The 21,092-nt window shown below is 54.7% G+C and overlaps 1 protein-coding gene across 4 annotated transcripts; it reads right to left on the bottom strand.

The window, feature by feature from the left end:
- Positions 1-876: 876 nt before the first annotated feature.
- Positions 877-19,681, bottom strand: CIB2 (calcium and integrin binding family member 2). 4 transcript variants are annotated; one of them, XM_006208784.4, is made up of 6 exons: positions 19,260-19,444; positions 12,535-12,569; positions 5,530-5,641; positions 4,514-4,661; positions 1,919-2,114; positions 877-1,551 (listed from the first exon to the last, which is right to left on the bottom strand). In XM_006208784.4, the coding sequence occupies exons 1-6, from the start codon at positions 19,308-19,310 to the stop codon at positions 1,530-1,532; spliced, it is 564 nt and encodes a 187-aa protein (XP_006208846.1). In that variant the 5' UTR covers positions 19,311-19,444; the 3' UTR covers positions 877-1,529. The 4 variants fall into 4 exon arrangements, with proteins under 4 accessions (XP_006208846.1, XP_015098645.1, XP_015098647.1 ...); XM_015243159.3 differs by lacking the exon at positions 19,260-19,444 and adding an exon at positions 14,319-14,412; XM_015243161.3 differs by lacking the exon at positions 12,535-12,569 and having other exon boundaries at positions 19,260-19,681.
- Positions 19,682-21,092: the final 1,411 nt, after the last annotated feature.

The following is a 21,092-nucleotide window of genomic DNA, read 5'->3' on the forward strand; positions in this document are numbered from 1 at the left end:
GTGCCTCCCACCCAGGCTGAGGAAATCACGGCCTGAAAAGAGTGGGGACTGGCCAAAGGCAGGGGTCAGCATCCCCATTTCCAAAATGAGCTGGGGCCTGGGCAGATGAATCAAGCCAGCCTCCCACCCTTACTGAGCATGGGGCAGGCCTGGCATTTTCCTAAGTGGCTGAATGACATCGTGCGGTTGCTCTTGAGACCAGAATCAGTCCTCCTCATGACCCTATCAGCAGAAAGGAGGGGAGGGCCCAGAGCCACATCCCTGCTCCTGCTCCAGGGGAGTTAGGGCAAGAAACCAGGGAAATGGCAGCAAAGCCCCAGCCTCAGAGGTGATGGTTCTGACCCTGGGGCAGCTGGGCTCCCAGGGACCATCACCTCAGCCTCTCTGCCCCCGCCTTCATCCCAGCCTCACAATGCAAGCTGGGCAGACCCTAGTTTGACCCCTTTAGCTGCAGATGACGGGGAGGGTGGTTGAGGCCCAGACAGGAGCAGCAACCTGCTTAGAGTTGCACAGTCACCCCTCCTAAGGCAGCCTGGGCACTGCTGGCCGCTTGCTGGCTATCCCTGTCTACCAGGCCAACCTGCACCGAGCTGTGCCTGATGCCCGGCTGATACTCCATAAATGTTCACTGGAATGACTATCGTTATCTGGGAAATGGAAACAATTTTCACTAAACACCTGCTCTTCGTGGGGCTCACTCAAAGACTTGGGGTACAAGTGTGTCTTCCTTTCTAAGACACAAGCACTGAAATAAAAGTTGGTGCGTCAAGTGGGAAGGCCGTGCTTAACCCAGAGAGGTGAAGTGCTAATGGCAGGATTTCAAGGAGAAAAGGGACCAGTGACCTTTACTAACATTGGCAGACACAGAGAACATGGTGACATGAAAGTGTTTTACTACCAGAATTCACAAATCTGTGGACAGCACACACCAGTGAGGATTCCATGTCGCTGGGGAAGGTGGATGGAGTGGTTCATATGGAGTATGAACCATGCTCAGGACCTGGACAGAGACAGGGACAGAGCCCTTGGACCGACTGCTTACACAGCTTCACATTGGGAAGGCTCAGGGGAGAAGGGACAGGAGGGGCCGGGGTGTACTCCAGCTGTGGGTTTTGGAGAAAGATTGCATAGCTCGTTAAACCCTTGTCTTCTTTTTCTTTTTTCACTTTGCCCTGGGCAGCCAGGCGCCTGCCCAGCACTTGAGCAAGTCAGCAGCCCGGCCCTGTTAGGTGTCCTGCCTTCCCTCCCAGTGGGGCCATGTCTGACGGGGAGAGGACTGGGGTGTTGGGAAGGTGGTAGGGGACAGAGGGAGGGCTTGTGAAGGGACCACAGGGGGACTGGGAAGTTCCCTGCTCCTCACATCCCCCCTTGCCTGGTTAAGGATTTTTTGCTCAAAGGGCCAAGGAAATGTTCTTGGGTGTAAACCCCGGAGGCCACAGCTCCTCTCCTGGGGAGCCTGGAGGTCACACTCATGTAGGCAGCAGAGCTGGGTGGCCGGCTTCTCGGCCCCTGCTACCTTGGCACTGTCCTCAGATCCGGATGTGGAAAGTGCTGGAAAAAGAGAAACAACAAGAGGAGGTGAGGGGCCCTGGATAGGATGCAGAGGGCGCCAAAAATCTACATGAGGGAAGGGAAGCTTGGAGGACTGGCTGGACCTAGAGAATCCAACCCCCAACATGACCAAAGGGCCCCAGGTCTTTATCCTTCACGTGAGAGCCAGCCCAGCTGAGGACAGAGGACTTCCCAGTCACACACTGGAGGGGAGTGGGCCTGGAATGTGACCTATGGCCTCCTGGCCTGCAGAGGCTGGCCAGACATCACTGCTTTCTTGAGTGGTGATGGCCCCAGTGCCCACGGGCTCTCCCAGCCGCAGCCCCCGCTCAGGTCGGCCCTGCCCAGCTGGCCCCGGGGGCGACACCTGAGGAAGTCAGGGGCCTTGGCGATCATGTCCTCAAAGTCGGCGAAGCCCAGCTTGCCATCGCCGTCCAGGTCAGCCTCCTCGATGACCTTGTCGCACACGAGCACCACCTCATCCTCGTCCAGCTCCGACTTGGTGAGCCGGGCCAGCGTCAGCTCCAGGTCCTCCTTGCAGATGAAATTGTCGGTGTTGAAGTCTGCGGGGCGGGGGCGGAGATGCTCAGGCCACTGTCCTCTGAGCTGGTCCCACCAGGTACCCCTGCCGGCCTCTCCATGCACACTCTGGGGACACTGGACCCTTGTCCTCAGCTGACAGGGACTCAGGGGGCTCACCCACAAGGACCTCTTAAACACCTCCTTCAACAAAGCCACATTCACAATCTGCACAAACCCCCGGCGTGAGAGCAAGCCCAGCCCTAGCCTGAGACACTTTCAGATGTCCAAACCCTGGCCTTCCTGGGAACTGCAGGCCCAGGCCAAACGGCCCTCCTGGCCTGGCCCCACGGTGGACCCTGAGTTCCCTCTACAGCTAAGTAACCAAGGCCCAGAAGGGCCACGTGACTGAATGGAGGTCAGACGGCTGTTTGGAGGGGAAGCTGGGATTCTGACTGGGGCCTGTTTGATGCCAACGCTCACATTTTCTAAACCGTACCACATTATCTCTGGCCTAAGCCAGACACACAGGTCAGAAGACTCAGAAGCCCCTTAGAGAGAGGCCCCGGGGCTGGCTTTTATACACTAAGAGTAGGGAACAAGGTTTCCTTCTACTTGGCAAAAGGCACTGCCACTGCCCATAGCACAGCAATACGTTCGGGGGCCGAGCCCTAAACAGGCTCATCACAGGGAACGCAACTGTTTTTCAGCCCAACATCAGATCTTTCCATGTGCCTGGAGGGCCCTTCCCATTTATCTGTCTAGCAAAGTCCATTCATCCTTCAAGTTTTGGCTCAAACATCTCCTCCCGGTTGGGGGAAAGGCGGTGCTTCCTAGACATAAGGGCTCCCCCTGCCCACTGGTCAAACCCTGGCATTAACGGCAGTGATGAAGAGCATAACTGCCAACGTGAGCGTTGCAGGCTCCATCTCAATTTTCAACGCATGCCGGTTGGGTAGGTACAGTCAGAATCCCCACTATACAGATGAAGAAACAGAGGCTTGGAAAGAACAAGTGCCCTGAGGTCACATCCCTGATCATTGTCGGACCCCAGAGCCCAAGCTCTTGACTGGCACCGTAGGGCCCATCCTCACACTGGCCTGTGAAGGTCCCCGGGCAAATGCCAGGTGGGATTCATCTCTGCCCTCCCAATGGCACCCAGTATGCTCTCTAGAGAGAACTGCTGGCTGACTAGCTGGCCAGCTCCATTCCTGTTGGGTTGGCAAGATGACTCCTGTGCCCAATTTATAAGAGGAAACTGAGGTCCAGGAAACAGGTGATTCCTGCTCAGAGGTCAGGCCCCAGTACCCCCAGCACCAAACCCCAGGTCCCAGGTGCCTTTCTCCATTCCACCCTCAACCAGGGTAGCAGGGGAGCCCCACTTCTCCCTTCACCTGTCCCCAGGCCTGCCCAGCTGTGTGGTCTGCACTCCCCTCTCCGGCAGACTACAGCCCTTCCCAGAACCAGTGCCATGGGGTCCAAGATTAGATGGGTGGAATTCAAGAAGCTTTTTACTTGAAACTTGAGGGCACAGTTTGTGGAGGGTAGACAAGGTAGGTACTGTGTTTCTGGTGTGCAAACACAATGTGGTGCACAGCTGCATGTAGACCAAAGTCCCTGAAATAAACATGACAACTACAAGGTGAAAAAATAGCCCAATAGGCCCTGTTGTCTTTGGATCCCCTGGTTGATCACAGATGCTGGGGACAGGTTTGTCCATAGCTCCTCTGGTCCAGGACAAGTTCCAGACCCTCCCTGGGCCTCAGGGTTCCCATCTGAGCACTGTCCAAGGGTCTGACACAGTCCCTGTCGGCTGCCAGTCTCACGGTGGGCTCAGCATATGAGCTCTCCTGTGTGATGGTCTCTCCTGTTGCTGTAGCGGAAACCAAGGGCTTCGCGGGTGCTTGGCGCCCCCTGGTGGCCAGTGAGACTGCGGGCCCTGGGCTTGGGGTGAAATGAGGCCACCTGACCTCTGGCAGCATGGGGAGGGGTTGGGGTCTGGGAGTCTCCCTCCCAACCCAGCCTCACCACCTCGCAGTGGACCCCAAATTCCTTGGCTGGCTCCTCACAGCCCAGCCCCTGTGACCTCTCTGGACTCATGCCACCCTCATCCCACCACCTTCCTCTCCCCACCTTCTCACCAAGCCCCACACTTCGTGCCTCCCTGAGGTCTTCACAGGTGCGCCTGCCCCCATTCTCCTGTCAACAATCTCTTGTGACACCCAGGCCCTGCTGGAATGTCACCATGTGTGAATTCTCACATTAACCACCCACCCTCCACTCTCAGGACCCTGCAGATGTCTCTCATGTACTGTTTGTCCACACTGGCCACCGCGCTGGACAGGCACCCTTCTGGGTGTTCCCGGTGTCCCCAGCAGTGACGAGGTGGGCTGTGGACCGCCACCGCCCGCAGCTCCCCGCCCCTCCTCCAGGCCCTCGTTACCGTAGATCTTGAAGGCGTAGTTTGCCTTGAGCTCGCGGGGAGCTGACTCGCAGAGCACGGAAAACATGTCCACAAAGTCGTTGAAGGTGAGGTTCCCCTCCCCATCCTCAGAAAAAGCCTCCACGATCCTTTCCTTGAAGGGGTTCTCCTGAAGAAAACCCCAGCAGTCACCAGGGTGCAGGTTCCCTCAGGACTGAGGTCGCCGCCGGGACTCAGGCCCCAAGTGGAGGCCACGGGGATCCCAAGAGGATACCCTGACCCCAGAGTCCCATGTTGGAGGCCTGGCGAGGGACTGTCTGCAAAGTCCCACAGCAATGTGGAGCTGCGCCCCAAATGCCCAAGTGCTTTCTTACTGTTGGCGCGCACTTGACGTGTATGGTAGGTAAGGAGCTCTGAAGTGGGCCGTTCATGTCATACACACGTGTGGTCTGAGGACCAGCAGCATCAGCCTCACCTGGGAGCTTGTTAGAAAAACAGGCTTTGGGCCCCGCCCCAGACCTACTGAAACTGACTGTCATGTTGGCAAGATCCCCAGGTGATTCCTGTGCCGTTAAAGTGTGAGGTGATGCTATGGATGACTGTACCGTCAGAGGCCACAGCCAGACGAGGAGGAGAGTGAAAAATCATCTTACAAAGCAGACACAAACAAGGTCTGCCAAGGACAGCAGTCTGGCTGCTTCACAAAGGGGCGAGCAGGTGAGTACAGGCCGACAGCCCCACAGACGGTGGGGAAGCACCCACCACAGCACCCTAACGGAGTCCCATGCACTCAGCTCATTTATTCATAGGCTGCAGATGAGGAAACTGAGGCACAGAGAGGTTCAGCAATCTGCTCAGGGCAACACAGCCACAAAGGGTGGAGCTGGGGTTCAACTCAGGTCTGGTTCCTCTGCGGTCCTGCCCATCCAGAGGAGCGGACTCCCCAAGGCCCCAGCCCACCTGCCCAGCCTTCTCCAGCTGCTTCCCCTGCTCTGCCCATCCCCTGCTCTGCCCGGCTGCAGCGGCCTCTCACGTACCCGGAGCTCCGGCATTTGGATGATGAGGCTCATGGGCACGTGGACGATGGGGCTCTTCCTGTAGTCCATCGGGACCAGGTTGGGGGCCAGCTCATAGAACCGTGCATGGAGCCTGCGAGGGAAACAGAGGAAAAAGTGATGGGGGGTACAACCCCCAGGCCCCTAGGGGCCCAGAATCGCCCTGCCTGCTCCACCTCCCATACTGTAGACCCACTTTGGCCAGGGGCCTGGGGAGCCCACCTGCTCTGCCCACAGGCCATGGTGGGATGTAAGGGAGGCAGGTTCTGCCCAGGCTCCAGTGCTGATAACCAGATTGTGTCCTGGTCCTTCCCACCACCACTGCCACTGCCCCTCCCCCTCCAAGGCCTGCAATCAGATCTTATTTGTCGTTCCTTGGGCTCTCATAACAGTCTTCTATGTGCCAGGCATGTCACCTCTTTAATTCTCCTCCTCAGGTCTATGCAGACAGATGCACTGCGATCCCACTTCACAGCTCAGCAAACTGAGGCCTGAAGAGGTTAAGACTGATTTGCCTACCACCGCACAACTAGGAAGTATCGGGGATCGTGGCTGGAAGCTAGCACTGGGAACCTAGGGAAGAAACTCTTAACCACTCTTCCCCGTGCCGCTTGGGCCATTCCCCACTGCTGACATTGTTGAAGCCCTAGCTCAGTGTGCTGCCCCTGCCCCTAAAGTAGGCCTGAGGGTTCGGTCTCTGGAAGAGCTTCCAGAGGCCCCCACGTCCTGGGAAGCCCCTGAGAATGGGCCATCCATAACCTCTCTCCAGATGGGAGCAGTGCAGACGCAGCCCGCTGCCCTGGGCCTGGCCCTCCTTGCTGATGGGTCAGGTCCCCAGCTCCCTCCCACCCCCCCGCCTTGCTCAGGAGGCCCTGGAACACCAGCCCAGCTGCCCAGCAGAGCATGTGACTGCTTGCCCGGCTCACACAGGTAACATCTGCCACCACCGTTTGGCGTGTGCTCACACTGCGCCAGGCTCTGGGTTAATCCTGTGTGGATTACCATACTCAATTTAATCCCCAAACCACCCCAAGAGGTAGCTATTAGTCCCCTGTTTTTCAGGTGAGGAAACTGAAGCTCAGGGCTTAAGGGCCTTCCCAGCTCCCAGAGCCAGCCCTCTGGATTCCAACCTCGGCCCCCTCTTGCAAGTCAGGCCACCCAGGCCAGCACACCAGCACCTGGTTCAGAGCACAGGCAGGGCGAACGCCGAGCAAATGCCACGAGCGCACTTGGCCAGTCACGTGTTCCTGTAAAAGGGCCTGAAACCACAAGGAAGCTCCAAGGCTTGGAAACAGAGCTGGAAGGAGAAAACCCAAACCCTGTCCTTTGGTTGGAAGGGGGTCAGGAGGTACCAGGGTGACGGGATCACGCCGGGACTCTCCACAAGGGGGCATTCGAGGGCTTTGTTTGATCTCACTTTTGGCCCTGAGGAAAAATTTGCCTTTCTTATTTCTGTCCCCAAACATGGAACCAGGACTATGTGTCACCATTTGTGCATCTGGCTTCATGTGTTTTTGACAGGTCCATCATATCTGCGATGGTTACATTTCCCACTTGACCTTGACATATGGGGATGTGATGTTGGGATGTTTCTAGGGGCTGGCTTACACTTCCAAAATTATGTGGGGTGGCTGCAGGAGGAGCTTGAAGTCAGACTGAGGTTAGAGCCCTGTCTACACCTCTCACTAGCTGCGTGGCCTTGGGCAAGGAGAATAAATTTCCCTATCAGTAGAATGAGGACTGTCCCACCCTCCTCATACGTGAGTATTAAAAAGGATGATGCTAGTAAACCACCTGGCCCTCAACTGGGCGTTATTAGCGTGCTATCTGCAGGGCCAGGGGCTCACTGGAAGGGGGGATTTGGGAGAAGGCCCGTGGGTGCAGGTGGAGTTGGGGAGGTGTCTTCAGAGGTGGGAAGGCCAGCTCTTGCCCTGGGACACAGATCTGTTCTGACTCTATGACTAAAGTGATACTGAATTTTTTTTTTTTAAGGAAAACTCAAGGAGATTTGGAAAGATGAATCAGTGTGGCAGAAACTCCAAAAACGGTCAAAGAACTGAATTCCTGTCACCCTCTTCTCCCAATAAAGGGCACTACTGAATTCAAGATTGACATATTAGTCCTATCATGTGTTCCAGGAGCAGAAATAATGCCTATGCTACCTGAACCGTTCCAGGGCAGGGGCAAAAAAGTCGAAGCCTCCCAGTTTATTTTAGGAAGTTAATAACAGCCTCCCAGAACCTAGTAGGTGGCATCCAAAATGGACCAGAGGTACTTCCACAGACAGACGCAAAAATCTTATAAAATAACATCAGTAAATCAGGTCCAATAGTATTTGAAAGAGTAACACGTTGGGATCAATCAGGATTTATTCCAGGAATTCAAGGATGGATCAATGTTTGGAAATCGATGACTATAAATCACATTAATAGTCAGAAAAAAATCTTTGGATCAACTTGATAGCTCCATTTATGACTAGGTACTTATATGGACAGAGAAAAATATCTGAAAAGTATACACCACATGTTTACACTGATGGTCCCTGTGAGACAGGACTGGGGTGATAAAAGGGAGGCCAATTTTCACTTATTGCTTTACCTACCTCTGAATTGTTTGATGTTTTAGAGTATTTATTAATAAAAAGTATTTTAAAAGTATATATTAATTTTTGTCAATTAAAAACTTAAAATTCTTTAAAAAAAAATAAAAACTTAAAATCCTTAGTAAAACAGTAACAAAAGGATACTCTCTTCCTCGAATCAACACTCAACATTACACTTAAATGATAAAAATACTACAGACATTCCCCCAAAATCCTACTGTCACCATCATTAAATAATATTTCCTCCCCAATGTCAGTGCCAGTCCATGTAATTAGTCAGGAAAATAAAACAGTGTATTTAAATATTGGAAAGGAGGAGGAGGAAAGTTTTTATTTGCTAGAAAACCAAAAATGATCAATTTTAAAACTATATGAATGAGAAAGAGCACAGAGCTCTTCTACACAATACAGCATTTGTCAATTCAAAAATATATACAATTAAATCTAGTTCATCACACAGCCCTTCCCCTCAAAACCTCCAGAACAACGAAGTATAAATAAAAAACATGAAATGTGTACAGAGAGAACTATGAAACTTTACCAAAGGATGGAAAATATTTAGGGAGGGAGATGACTTTCCTGATTGGAAAGGCTTATTACTATAATGATGATAATCTTCTCTTCATTTTCCTGTAAAATGAATAGCCTTAATTGAAATCTGCAAAAGATTTGAGAACTTGCCAACCAGATTCAGAAGTCTATTTGGAAGAATAAATATAGGAGAATGGGGTAAAAATCCTGAAAAAAAGTAACTGGGGAGACGTTTGCCCCATCAGATGTCAAAACATAGTTTAAAGCTATTAAGTAATACCATACGGAACAGACACTGGTGTAAAAGAGGCAGACCCAGACCTAAAAGAGAATTCATCCATGACAAGCAGCATCTGAAGTCGTTGGGGAAAAGATGGATTCTTCTGTAAGTCGCAGACTGGTTGGTGGTCCACAGTCATGTCTAGCTTTCATGTAAAATAATTAAAATAATGATTTAAAATGTAGTTGCTGACACTTACAAATTAAACGATTTTACAAGGAAAACCTGGATTTCCCCAAGGACACAGGCAGCTGGGGCTCAGGCGCAGGGACTTCTGCAGATTCCAGTCCCGAGGCGCCCCCACCAGGCTGGGTGGCCTCACTGAGCTGTAGTGCATGCTGGCCACTGAGGGCAGCTGAGTTTGAGACTTGAGAAATTCAGTAACTGATTTGGGGACAGAAGACAAGAGAGACATAACAGCCAGTGTGACTGAGAAAGTAGGGAGCTGGGGACTCATACACAGCTCAACACCCCTGGAGGGCAATTTAGCAATAAAAATGAAAAGCCTTAAAAATGTCCACACTTTTTATCCAGAAATCTCTGTAAGAAATGTATTCTAAGGAAATGATCCCAGAGGTATGAGTTCTGTGTCATCGTGTCACGAGGATGTGCAGTGCTGACTGTAACACTGAAACACTGAAAACTGAAATATCCAACTAAATAAACTGAGGAGGCGATGAGACCATTTATTTAATCTTATCTATTTTTACAAGCTGCCTAAGAAAAAGCAATTTAAACCCAATTACAGAACAATATGATCTAAATTTTCAATAAACACACTCAAAGGGAAAATACTGGCACGATATATACCCAAAGGTTATACTGCAAGATGAATGCTTATTATTTCTAGGTGGTAGGATTACAGGTAATTTTTTGCTTTTTCTTGACTGGCTTTATTTTCTAACTTTTCTACAATGATCACATGTCACAGGTAAAATAAAAAATGAAAAGTAATTAAAATAGATTGTAAGTTTTAAATGGTTGAGAAAATAAAATAGACAATAAAGTAACAAACAGGCAAACACTAATCACCCTGGGGGTGCTGTCTGAGGGACAAGGGCTTCAGTCCCCCTCTCTGAAGAGCACAAGCTAATTGGGGGCCAGGGGGAGTTACCTCTGGAAAAGAAGGTGGCTGAATGGGGGGCTGCGTGGGAGGTGGAAGAGCCGTGCCTCAGGGAGTAACTGGATGGGGGGAGGAGGGAACTGCCCAAGGGGTGTCTGTGACCCGGTTTCACTGCCCCAAGGCGGCCAGAGAGCTGGGCCCCAAGCTGCAAAGAAGAGCCTGCTGCTCAGGTTTCCTGCCTGACATCTGGTCAGTGCTCAGGGTGCAGCTCACCCAGAACCATTGGGGTTGGGGTGCGGGAAAGCAGCTCCAGGGAGCACTGTAACCCCACGCTGCAGATGTGGCAACTGAGATGCGGCAGGTGCTACACAGTGAGGAGCAGATCTCAGGGCTCTGCTCCCAGTGGGGCTTTATCCCCTCCCCCGCTCCACATGACCACTTTGCATAGAAAGCAAAGTCCCTTGGCTCCCCAGTAGGTGCCATTACAGAGGTAGGGCCTGGAGGAACCTGTGACAGAGCAGGCGGTGGGCAACTCAGGAGAGGTGTCCAGTTGCCAGGAGGGGCCCTTTCTCCCCTTTTTGGACCCAGGCCTGGGTTGAACTCCAGAGGCTGGAATCACTCTACCCCCGCGCAGACCACCCCCCCGCCTGGGGCTGACCATTTGCTAAGAGACCATGGTTACACCCTGAGTCCACTTCCTGGCCTGGCCTTTGAGCCACCCTCCTTCCCCATGGGCAACCCTGTTGCTCTCAGTCAGACCACGGGGGACTCGGCAGGGGTGAAGCACCTCTGTGCCCTTGACCCACTGCTCCTAGCCCGGAATGTTCTTCCCTCCGCCCACACACTCTTCGAGTGCTCACCGGTGACTAACAGGCGCCGCGCCCGATGCCAGGCGTGGGGAGCCTGCGCCCTGCCTGACTCTGATTCTGGGGAAGCTGGCCACTTGAGCCATGAGCCCACAGAGCCCCCTAAAAGGCTGCAAAAGCAGCTGCCTGAGAGCTGGGGGCACGGCAGAGTCAGGGGCTCACAGGGTAGATGACTCTGGAGTGGGTCTCGAAGGACATGCAGCGATGCAGTGGGAAGACGAGAAAGGGCACTCCGGGCAGCGGGACAGCCTGTGCAAAGGCCTGAGGGCAGGCTTTTGCTGCCAGAACAGCAGTGGTCATGGGCCTCAGAGGATAAGCTGCCTGGGCTTGGCATCTACAAAGGTGGGAGGTCAGGAGGGTGGGAGCTCCCCACAACAGAGAGTAAGTGTGGTGAGGCTTAAATGAGGATCTGTGCCAAGAACCCTGGAAGGTAAGATGCCACAGGAATGCCGGGGGCGATGGCCGTTATTACAGTTCTGAGGACCATCTGACCAAACGGAACCCTACCCCACCCATCGCTCAAGCTATAGCCCAGATCCCATTTATCAGCTCTCACACCCTGGCATTGCTGCCTCTCAGCAGTGCAATGAGGGTAGGTATCATTATCTCCACTTCATAGATGAAACAGAGGCTCAGCGAGGCTGAAAGCTTGTCCTAGGCCTGAGCTGGGAAGTGGGAGTAGAGCCCAGGTCTGCTGATGCCAAGGCCTGGGGGCCTGGCCCCTCCCCCTGCCTCTCCGGGTGGTAGAAGCGGGCATCCCGGCCCACCCAGGGGGCAGGCTGGACAAGCAGCCTGGACAGAGAAGAAGGATGAGGGACACTGTCTGAGCAGAGTGGTCAGGGCAATGACAAACCACAGCTCCCCTGGGAAGCTGTAGCAGGCTCTGGCCCCAGCCTGCCATCGACCTCCAGAGAAAGCGATCCTGAGATCATGGCTTTTAGTGCCACCCGATAGCACAAGCAGGGGGCGTGGCAAGGCCCGTGGGGCAGCTTTCCGGGCATTCTGTGAATCCTGCTCACCGTCTGGCCCTGGGGCTCTGAGGCTGCCACCCCCCCTTCATCTCTCCTGTCTAGGCCCACCCCTCCCCAAAGATAGGGACTGTCTTGGAAAGGGAAGAGACCCCTGGTGGACAGCTCAGGGACAGTGGGGGCACTGCCTGCTATGCCCCTGACTTTTGGACCTCCCAGGAGTGGGAGGACATCAGAGCCAGAGTGCTCTTAGGGACCCTGAGTCTAACAGACAGGGACCCCCCCAAGTCTGACAGGTCCCAGGATGTAGTGGAATAGCATGAAGCCTGGAGTCAGAGGTCAGGTCTTCAGCCCCTGGCTGGGGGACTTTGGCCAAGTTGCTAGCCCCATCTGTAAAGTGGGGATAAAAGGGTTCTCCTGTTACAAGGGCACAGTGAGGATTAAATGAAAATGTTCCTGAAAAAGCCCACCATGGAGCCGGGCACGCAGTGAGTAGATGTTCCGTTCCTGGCAGAATTCTGGATCTGGGCCAGGGAGAGGTGGGAAGTTCTTGAGTTCACACAGCAGCTGGCACGTGGCAGCTGATGGAGGCGGAAGCTCTTCCTCCACTAGAGCAGCTCCCACCCTGGGGGTTCCCGGCCCCGCCCCACTCCAAGGGGTGAACCAGCCACACTTACTTGAGGATGTCCTTCTTATTGAAGAAGGTGCAGTCCTGTGGAGGGAAAACACACATACAGTTGTTTGTAGGGGGCCTGGGCTCCTTCCTCCCTTCCTCAGAGCCACACGAACAGCCAGCCCCGGGCTGGGGGCAGAAGTGTCACCACCACCCCTCCTTGCCCCAGCCCAATGCGGAGAGCAGTCTAGTGGGTCTAGAAATTGCCTCCTGAAGCTTTTGCCCGACCTAGGGAACTGAGTGTGTGGCTTGGGTAGCTGGGAGGCATGTGTCAGGGAGGGCATTTGGGAGGCGGATGGAGAGTTCAGAGGGGGATGCCACTGACACCACGGGCAAGTGGCTGGCAGACAACTCAGGACAGACTCAGGAGTGAGGACCGGCAGACCCACGGTGCTGCCCAGCTGCAGGGGGCTCCAGCCACGCTGCAGCCCCTGAGAACGGGGCCTCGTGGAGTTGTGTGTGTCCTGGGTGGCCGCGGGCAGCAGCCCCGTGCTCAGAGACTGAGCGTTCCAGGCACACAGACTGGGGAGGCACCAGTGCCTAACTGGCATCTGAAGCCACAGGAATCGATGAGGTCACCTGGGGAAGGTAATGGAGAGGATGGGGTGGGGGAAAGTAAGGAGATGAGGAGGAGAGGGGAGGAGGAAGGTGAGTAGTGGGGGACTGGCAGCATCTGGACAGAGGCCAGCGCGGAGGCTGCTGGGGCTTGCAGGCAGGTGTGGCTCAGGGTGGGGGCAGCACTCAGCCTGAGGCCACCCAGATTGTAAACTCATCTGCCTCCCACAGTCACGCCTCCATCCACAGCTCGGCCTGCCTAGTGACGATGGCTACTATGCCGAGCTTCACGGGAATTAGGGAGGGGAAAAGGACCCAGCACTCTGGAAAGTGCCCAAGCATGAAGGGATTTTGTGCTCATCCCCTGAGGTCTGCCTGGTGTCGCAGCCTGAGGGAGGAGGCCCCTGGGGCTCTGCAGAGCCCAGAGCCGGTGGGGCCTCCTGGGACAGTGTGTGGATGAGAGCTGGCTCTGCTGAGGGGCTAGTGGCTGCGCCTGGGCTCGCAGACAGCCGGGCTTGCCCTGGATGAGACCTGGAGCCCCAAGCACCGGGGCAACTGGACTGCACACCGAGGAGGACCCGAGAAAGGAGGCCGGCAGGATGCACATCCAGGATTTCCACTAGGCCCCCAAGGGAGAGCTGAAGAGAGAATTGATGGCAATTTCCAGGCCCCAGTTAGCCGCACAAGTCTGTCCGGAGCCACATGCTGCTGGGCGGGAGTTAGACTGAGGACCCCCATGCTGCCTTACCCTTCCTGGAAACACAGAGGCTTCTCCTGGGGTTGCAAGGCTTTGCCTTCCGTGAGAGCTGCTCTGTAGGAGCCAGGAGAGGCTCAAGCAGTGCCCCGCCACCCCCTCAACCCAGCACAAACAGAAAACTCCCTGCCTCGCAGGCCAAAGACTCAGACAGGCTGGAGACCAGGTAGGCTGATTTCTCAGCAGACCCCAGAAACCTGAAGCAGGCAGGGGCCTTCTAGGTACAGACCACTCTTGGCCCCACGGCCGGTTCTACAGCATGAAGCTGCCCAGCGAGAAGGGCCACGGCGCTCCCAACCAGCATGTAACTGGGAATGGGGAGAGGTCTGGCTTCTGCTCTCCTTCCACTGACCTATCCTCTCCCCACCCCCCCATCCCTTGGGTTAGAAAGGCAATATCTGGGTTCTGACTGAGGGTTCCATCAGCAACAGATGCAAAAGCTTCTCACATGACTCTGGCCCCTTATCACAGTTACTTACATCCGTCCACAGCACTGGTCCTCAAGGTGTGTTTCCTGGACCAGCAGCATCAACATCACCTGGGACTCAGTGGAAATTCAGATTCTCAAGCTCCTCTCCAGACCTACTGAAGCAGAAACTCTGTGGGGTGGGACCAAGGAACCTGCATTTTAAAAGTCCTGCTGGTGATGCCGATCCTGCTAAAGTGTGAGGGCCCTGCTCTAGAGCAGATCACCTGGGGAGCTGTTTAAACTCCCTGTGCCCTCTTCCAAATGACCCCAGATCAGTTACACCAGAATCCCTGAGGTGGATCCAGGCATCAGCAGTTTTAAAGCCATCAGGTGACTGCAATGTGCAGCCCAGGTTGAGAACCACACCACAACTAGTCCATGATTGCACTGGGCTGGTCCACTGGGGCTCTGAATATTCTCATCAATAGCCTACGGGGGAGATGCCGGGGGGAGGCAATATCTCCTCATTTTATAGATGGGAAAACTGAGGTTCAGCAAAGCTGAATAGCTTGCCCTAAGTTGCACTTGCAGACCAGAGGACTGGGCTGGATCTCAGGCCCACGTGCTTCTTGCCCAGTGCCCACTGACTGTAAACAGAACCACAGCCCACCTAGGACCATTGTACACCAACCACTCCATGTCCTGCTTCCGCTGTGTATTCCTGTATCTGATAGAGGGTGCCTGCTCAGTACAGGCTGGTGGGATGAGTGATCAGATTTTTCCATTTAAGTCTTCCATAGCAGTTACATTATCTCTTCACTGGCTGTGGAATATCTCATGGAAAGCATTGGCCCTGCATAACCTGACCTTCCTCCTCTTTCTGAACATTTAGCCACAGCTGTTTCTCAGTTTTCAACATGACCAATAAAGCTGCCATGAACCTGCTTATCGACTGATGTTTTGCTTTTTCTTCTGTCGACTTATTTCCCTGGAATTCACCCCAGGGAGGCAGCTCACGGGAGATGAGTATAGCAGGTGCCTTAGAAGCTTCTCAGGGTTCTGAGTAGCCTGGCAGCATGGCAGAGGAAAAGGTTTAGTAGTCAGATTCAAATTCTCATCTTGTTTTGGACCCTTAGGCAAATCATTCACCGTTCGGAGCCTCAGTTTCTACATCTGTAAAATGGGGATACTGCCTCTCTGAAGAGGGCAATGAGAGGAGCAAATGAGATAACGTCCAGGAAGCCTACGGGCCACAGCTTGCAGGGTTCTCTCCACCTTGTGTGCAATAGCTCCACCCACTACCCCATGTCCCAAAGGCATCTCTTTAGAGGCCAAAACTCAGAGTCTGCTCCCACTCAAGACACCAAACAAAATCCCCAGCCCCCTCCACATACTCAGCTGCACAGGAAGTTACAGCCATAGGTCTGCAGGAATTCTTATACTCTACCGAGAACAAATGCCCCATCACTGCTTGGCCCCTGACAGTTTACAGGGATAGATCTTGAGGGTAGAATCCCTGCTCAGGTTAGGGTCACGAGGGGCGGGCAGGAGGGAAAGAGGGAGCCTAGTCCAGAAGACGTGGGCCCTCAGGACTCGCAGGAGAAAACAGGGCAGGCTGAGCTTTCACAGTAGAAGCTCAGATTTATGCCAGTTGAAGCTGGAGTTTCTCCTCCAAGACTGTATTACTCCTATCCTTCACCTGGAGTGCCTTCCCCACCTGGTCCAAATTCTTTCCATGCTCTAGAGCTCAACTCGAGTACTTTGCCCAGGCAGCCACCCTGCCTCCCATCTCCACACGCCTGGTGTGCCTGTGCCAGGGGTCCTGAGCTGAGCCACAGCCAGTCTCAGCTGGAGTAGACTCTCCATCCAGCTCTGCCAGCTCAGGCCTCAGCACCACCCAGCTGTCACACAGCTCAACTGATCCCCACAGCAGCCCTGTGACATGAGCACAGCAGGGCTAGTAATGATTCCCATTGTAGAGGTGGGGACATTGAGGACCAGAAGAGGACAGGAGCTTACCGAGGCCTACAGCATCTGTGGCCCAGCCATGACTTGAACTCAGGACTTCAGAATCCCTGGAGTTCTTTCCCCTCCTGAGAGCTGTGCTTTAATAAGTATTCATTCATCCATTCATTCATACAATATTCTCCACTGCCTCTTCTGTGCCTGGGCAACGGACACACAGGAAGGGGGATGGAGTGTAAACAGACAGTGATGAGTGGGTATAAGCCATTCTGTGACCACGAGAAGGATGGGAGGAGGGCATTAGAGAGCCTGTTCCAAAGAGGTGAGGCCTGGCCTGGACAGAAAAATGGGCTGGTGAAGAGATGAGGGGAGGGTGTCAGGAGAACAAGGCCATAGGTGAGGCCATGCTTGGCTAGAAGCCGTTCAGTGTGCCTGGAACTAGGGGAGCCAGGGGAGGGGACTAAGAATGAGGCTGGAGGCTGGTTGAGCCCAGACCAGGCTGGGGTGAGCTCTGCTCTGGACTTTGCTCGGGCTATTACCCCAAGACACCGTGGAATTACAGGAAAAGGAGAGGGTCACATCGGTGTTTGAGAAAGATCCTTCACATCCTTGACCCTGCACTTCTGCTCTGGGCATTCATGACCTACTTACAAGCAACTCCCCAGGGTCACCCACAGCAACAGGGGATTGGTTAATACACGTACAATGTGATTCCTGGGCCAGGGATTATTTTTAAAGGAAAAGTTGCTTCACAGCGGTGATGCACACTGTGTCTGTTCAAGGAAAGTGGGAAGGAGGGAAGGAAGGGGGCGGAGTGGGAAACTAAGGGACTGTGGCAGAAGCGTGCGGGTGGCCGGAGGGCGCAGAGAGAGGAGTGGGCAAGGCAGCAGTCCCAGGGAGACTGAAGAGGCCAGGCCCAGGGCCCCGGCTGTGGAGATGGAGGAGGGGATCCCCAGGTGAGCCCCAAAGGGGCCGGGTTACAGGACTTGTTCTTGACTAAAACATGGGCTGTGCGAAAGCAAAGAGACCAGCTGGAGGAGCAGCAGTGGGTCCTGGGGAAGGCAGTGAGCCCTTGGGAGTTTGAGGGGTCTGAGGGATGGATCTGGAAGACAGAGAAGTGGTCAGGGAAGAAATCTGAACCTTGGGAATCACTGGCACCTGGGGACCGGGGAAGGGGACAGGAATCCCTGGGGATCAGTTGGGGGAGGGGCAGCTGTTACTCAGGGGTCACCCTCAGCTGGTCCTGACTGGCTGGAGAGTCCCAGGGAGGGAGATGTGGGGCTCTCAGGTTTCACAGCTCTTGTTTCTCCCACCGAGCCCTGCTTCTGGCAAAGGATCAGAACCCAGCACTGGGCCGGCCTCCGAAGGGCAACCCGATGCCAGGCTGGTCTGAGTGGGGACCCAGGCTCCCCACGCCCACGGGGCTACTCTTCTGAGCATGGGCTCACCTCCAAGCCTTTACCCAAGCTGTCGCTCTGCCCTGGAATGCCGCCTTCTGGGCCCTGATGGGCAAAATTCTATCTTTCAAGGGTCTGTGCAAGTGCGGCACTATTTCTAAACTGATCAAAGCCAAGCCCACCTTCCCTCCTGGCCTCCCACTGCCCACTGGTGCTCTCCCCTACGGCACAGTCACAGCCTGCCTCTCACCCTCCGTCTCTGCAGACAGTGAGTGCCTTTGAGACCAAGACCACACATAGCCCCATCGCCAACAAAAGGAGTGACCCTTAGATCCACAATTCCCAAATTCTTAGGTGAACCCTCCTGGGCAGGGTACTGAATGGCTCCTCAGACTTTGTTTACTCTCCTGTAAAATGTGGCTAATAATCCGCCTCACTGTGATGACCCAATGAGTTGATGCACACAGGGCATCTGAGGTTACATGGCACCCCCAGCCCTTCTCAGGGCCTCACGTGGAACTGAGAAATCTGTGTCATTGACAATCAGGGATTTTAGGAGGAAAAGGAGACTTTATTTTACCTCTGCCCACATCAGAGAACCCACACTTTAAGTTCAATCCTAAAGTAAATATTCACGAAGGCAACAGGAGACTGCGGAGGCCCTGCTGGTGTTCACCTCTCCCAAGCACACTCCACACAGGCAACAACACCGTCCAGCCCCCTTTTTCTGGCAGAGATGGGAAAGAGGAATCTGAGTTGGGCCTAGAAGGATGAGCCAGATCATCTGGAGTCTAGGCACCCCAGAGCATGGGCAGAGAGAGGGAGCAAAGAGCTTGGTGTCATGCAAACACAGGTAGTTCTGGGGTGGCTGCAGTGCACAGGGCAGGGAAGGGACCTGTGCAGGCTGGCCAGGGCTCTGGGCAAGACAGCAGGCAGTGTTCCATCCTGCAACCACGAAAAGTTTGTACAGGGATGGGAGGGCACTGGGGTCTGATGTGGACAGCTCCCTGGCTCTGGAGGCAGAGGGACCTAGAACAGTCTAAGGGGGTGGCTGCTGGGGACCTGAGAGAGCTTGGGGAGGTGACCATGTAAGACTAGTATCTGGCTTGTTTTCTTGCTCCAGTTATTTCCATGCTGGGGCAGGAGGGAGAGATCTCAGTGGATAACGAGACACCCCCAAACTACAATCGCCTTCGGGGGCTGAAGCACCTCACTCATACCCAGCTCATTTCCGCTTTGCAGAAACTCACTCTCCTGAGCTGCTTCTTGGGTTTTAGGTGGGTGGAGGGTACTTCCTCCAGCCCCTTTAATGACTCCCTCTCCGCGCCAAAGGGGGCGCTGGGATGAGTGGTTGGGGAAGGGTTCGGTCCGGTCTGGGGCCAAGAGTAAGAAGTCTGAATGAGAGAGCTAGAGGAAGGGGAGGCCGGAGCGAGGCATGCCTGTGAGAAGCTAACTGGAAAGCGCTCTCATTCCTGGGGTGGGGAAACTGAGGCTCAGAGAAGTCACCGGCCCAAGGTCACGGTCGAATTGAAAGCAGAAGCATGGTTGAACCCGGTGAACCGGCTTTCGGGAGGCCTCGGCAAGCGTGGGGAAAAAAGAGGGGAGGGACCGAGAGGCGCCGCTTCGGGGGCCGGGGCGGCCGGGCTCACCTGGTAGTTGTCCAGCTGCTCTTCGGTGAAGATGGTCTGCTTGTTCCCCATTGTGGCCGCGGCGCCGTCGCTCGCCCGCCCGGGTGCCGCCTCCCATCAGCGGCCACCGGAGCCCAGAGCCCGCGGCCCTCGCCAGCCCTGCGGCCGGCAGCATCCGACGGCCGCCGGCCGCGCCGCCCCGCCCCGCCCAGCCCTGCCGCCCAGCCCTGCCGCGCCCCGCAGCCCACCCAGAGGGGGCGGGGTGGGGGCCTGGGAGGCGGGGAACGGACCCCGAGCAGCGGCGACTCCGCCCCACGGCGGGAAGAGGGCGGGCGCTCGGCTCCCGGCTGCAGGGCGCCGCAGGCCCGCCAGGGGGCGCTCTGGCCCGGGAGGCGCTGTTCGGTCAGTCTGGCGCCGGCACCGGCGTCTGCTGGGCGGACCCAGGAACTTCCGGCCTCCCGCAGCCCGGGTGGCGCGGTGGTGAGGGTGCAGGGCCTGGGCAAATCCATTTGAGGGGTGTAGTGGGGGCGAGTGGAGTGATATTCGCGCCCCTTGACTTGGGGCGGGGGGCGTCTGCGAGGAGCAGAGGGAGAACCCTGGACCGCGGATCCAGCTGGGGCCCAGCTCTGCCGGCTTCTCACCGCGGGACCTTGGCTTGAGACCCGTCCCTCGGTGGACAAGCAGTGGGGTCAGTCGAAATGACTTTGAAGGCCCCTGCCGGCCAGGCCCCGGGGAAACTGATCTGGCCTTTCCCCTCCCCCCCAACATTCTTTGCTTTTTTAAAAAAAATTTAAGTATAGTCAGTTTACAGTGTTGTGTCAGTTTCTGGTGTACAACATAATAGTTAAGTCATACATATACGTATATATTCCTTTTTGTATTCTTTTTCATTACTACAAGATACTGAATATAGTTGCCTGTGCTATACAGTATAAACTTGTTTATCTGTTTTATATATGATCTGGCCTTTGGCTGGGGCCTGGACAGGGCATCTCAGCCCTCTGGGTCTCTTAGGGAGGAGGACAGGATTTGCTTGCCTTTCTTTGAGCCCTTGGATACAAACTGAGACTTGAGAGGGTTTAAAGGACTCACTGTGTCCAGAGACTAACTGTGACAAAAGCCAGGGCATTTTCTGGGGCTTTTAAGTAAACGCCATCCACTGCAGCAAGTAGAACCACTGCTAAGTACCTCTCAGGGGTCCAGCTCACACATTTGATACTTCTAACCCCAGAACAGCTGATTCAATAGATACTACCTCCATTTTACCGGGGAGGAAACAGGCTGAGAGTCCTTCAGTAACTTGCCCAGGGTTCCATGGCTGGAAGGGAGAAGAGCCTGAGCTGGACTTGAGCCCTGGCTCAGCCCACTTGTGGACTTTGATGAGGAAGCCAGGGCTTCATGCTTTAAAGTAGGTGGTTTGTTTATTTAACCACTGAGAGGTGCATCACCATCACTTGGGAGGCTCCACCCCCCCCCCCAGAGATTCTGACTTAGGCTTGGGGTGGCCAAGAACGTGAGTGTCCAACAAGTTCCTAAGTGATGCTGATGCTGCGGGCCCCCAGACCATGCTTTGAGAATCGTTGCTTAGGCTGGAGATTGGGGGTTCCGATAGGAACGGGCAAATGATCCCTGGTGTTTTTTTGTACCTGAGGTTCCTGGCTGGGTTTTTCCAATATCATTCTGCCACCCTCTGGTGAGAACAGCAGCCAGCAACTAAACAGACAAGCTTCCCTGTTGATACGGCAAGTCATCAGAGGCATATCAATTGCTATCAGACGGGCAGGAAACAATTCAGAAGCCCAGGGGACAGCTGACCAGCCCTCAGAGGCCGCCTCACCATCCTTCATTTGTATC

The sequence above is a fragment of the Vicugna pacos genome, chromosome 27 (assembly GCF_048564905.1).
Source record: "Vicugna pacos chromosome 27, VicPac4, whole genome shotgun sequence".
Taxonomy (NCBI): Eukaryota; Metazoa; Chordata; class Mammalia; order Artiodactyla; family Camelidae; genus Vicugna; species Vicugna pacos.